Raw genomic sequence first — 2,500 nt, forward strand, 5'->3', positions numbered from 1 at the left:
AGAGAGAGAGAGAGAGAGAGAGAGAGAGAGAGAGAAAGAGAGAGAGAGGGAGAGAGAGAGAGAGAGAGAGAAAGACTTCAAGCAAAAGATGTTAGAAAGTGGTTTCTGACGGAATTTCTTTTTTACTGTAAGCCCCCCCCCACCCCAATCGACACAATTTATATCATCGACGAGCGCGCTGCTTCACTTCATGTCTGGGTTTTTTTTTATTGGGGTTAGGGGAGGGTAAAAAGAACTAGAGAGGAGGAGAGACGAGGAGAGGGGGGAGAAAGAAAGAGAGGGGGAGAGAGAGGACGAGAGAGAGGGGGAGAGAGATAGAGAGGTAGAGGGAGATAGAGAGGGAGAGGGATAAAGAGAAAAGTGAGGCCGCCCAAATGCATCCGATCGTGACCTAGACTAGAAAAGGGAACATGTTTGATCATGGAAGATTTGATCAAATCATGTCAAAATGGTAGATTCTTCCCCTCCAGAAAGGAAAAATCTTGCATACGAGGTTAGTTTCCCGGTTCTCTAAAATTAGTAATATTTATTTTACAGACGTGGCATTTTGTACATAACCACAGAAACATTTTTTCTATCCAATATAACAACCGTTGATTTCAATGAATGCACTTTTGCAATTCGATGTAGCCAGCAGTCAAACGCAGTGACCATGTCCGCTTCGTCAAGAGTCCTCAGCTCATCATTTAATTTTGTTTAGAGCGCAATTATGTCTTCCTCGTCTTTAATTCCATACCCCTTTAGTCCATTTTTGATTTTGGGGAAGAAAATATGAAAGTTACAGGATGCTAACTCTTGGGAATTGCGGGGATTTTCAAGGATTTCTTATTGCTAGGAATCCAGGAGATCGCTGACCCTTTGAGCTGTGTGCACAGACGCGTTGCCATGATGGAAGACAGCATCTTGTTCAAGCAGACCCGGCCGCTTTCTTCTGATTGCTGGTCTCAGCTTTGTTTGAAGAATCATCTTGTAGTTGTCAGCACTTAAACGCGCAACCTGACAGATTAGGGCTAGGTAATGCCGACTTTAGACCTTTCAGGAAAATGTCTCAGCGAGACAGAAGAAAAGCTGCAACAAGACATATGCAAAAGATGGAGGCAGAGAGGCGAGAAATTCATCTCATCCAGTGTAGCCAGCAAGGACAAACGACCAGATGGGAAGAGCATGTAGTGGAAAGAAAAATCGGGTGGAGTGACATCTGGAAGTGGAATACATCAAGGCTGAGCTTTCTTCTCCGGTCTACGTATGATGTTCTGCCTTCACCGGTGAACCTTGTCAGATGGAAGGTACAGGAGGACAACAAGTGTAGATGCGGTAAGCTAGGAACCATGAAGCATATTTTGTCAAACTGCAACCTAGCTCTTAACAGATACACCTGGAGACACAACGAGGTGTTGAAAGTGCTCACGAAAATGGCGACACAACAGGTGGAAGAAGGAAAATATGCCCCCAAGATACAGAAGCATGGACCCACCAAGATTGCGTTCGTTCCGCAAGGAAGCAAGGTTGCCAAAAGAAAGAAAGCGAACGAAGCCATGAAAGACCAGAGCAGAGGCACATGGGAAGTAGCTGCTGACTTAAAAGGCTTTGAGAGGTTCTTCCCCATTCCAACTACGAAAAAGCCAGACATTGTGTTATGGGAGGAAAAAGACAAAGAGGTACACTTGGTAGAGCTCACGGTGCCCCACGAGGACAATATCTATGCCGCTCATGAGCGGAAAGAAAACCGTTACGAGGCACTCGTCGAACAATGTGAGGAGGCAGGATGGAAGGCAACCCATTTTCCGGTAGAGGTAGGATGCAGAGGTTTTGTAGCAACAAGCGCCCGTAAGTGGATGAGAGTGGCAGGACTTACTGCAAAGAAAAGCAACGAACTCACAAACTCCCTTCAGGAGACAGCAGAGAAAGCCAGTCATTGGATCTGGTTGAAGCGAGAGGACTCAAGCTGGAATGAATCCTAAAGTTGGCAGCAGAGGAAAACAGTCGAACTAACATGGAGACCTCACATCGGTGAGGGGGCTCGGTGCGTCAGAAAAGCTGTAGAGAGGAAGAGCCCGAAACAGCGACGCATTCTCTCCTGATGATCTCCATGCTAGAGTCCGGGATACGGAGCGTTCGACGGTGAGCAGTGCATACGGCTGTTTAGACTACGTATGTGTCAACGAAAACCACACCTTTGGGATAAAAAACATGCATCACTTTCAAAGCACCATGCTTTTTGTCGCACTCTCTGAAGTCGTGGGCTGTGGGGTTTCTCCATTCTGCCGATTGTCTTTTCAGTTCTGGAGACGAAAGAGAAATTGTGCTCGAAATTTGATAGGAATCTGGCTGAAGCAGTCATGGTCACTGTGTTTGACTGATGGGTACATCGAATGAAATAGTGCATTAATTAAGTTTTACTTTTTCCTCAATGCTGTTATGCGTTTTCGTCTACATCCAGATTTTTTGAGGAGGCAGATCGGATCGTAAAGCCTGGGGGTTCCCTCATTCTGTACAGCTT

The 2,500-nt window shown here is 45.9% G+C and overlaps 1 protein-coding gene across 1 annotated transcript in view; it reads left to right on the plus strand.

Annotated features, from left to right (window-relative positions):
• The window catches only part of LOC106013199, a 6,139-nt gene that overhangs the window by 742 nt on the left and 2,897 nt on the right, over window positions 1–2,500 (plus strand). Inside the window, exon 2 of the mRNA XM_013088273.1 lies at window positions 2,441–2,500. This exon is cut by the window's right edge and continues 49 nt beyond it. Within this exon, the coding sequence (XP_012943727.1) occupies window positions 2,441–2,500 (60 nt within the window). The remainder of the gene's footprint in view (window positions 1–2,440) is intronic.

This window comes from Aplysia californica, unplaced genomic scaffold (assembly GCF_000002075.1).
Source record: "Aplysia californica isolate F4 #8 unplaced genomic scaffold, AplCal3.0 scaffold00714, whole genome shotgun sequence".
NCBI lineage: Eukaryota > Metazoa > Mollusca > Gastropoda > Aplysiida > Aplysiidae > Aplysia > Aplysia californica.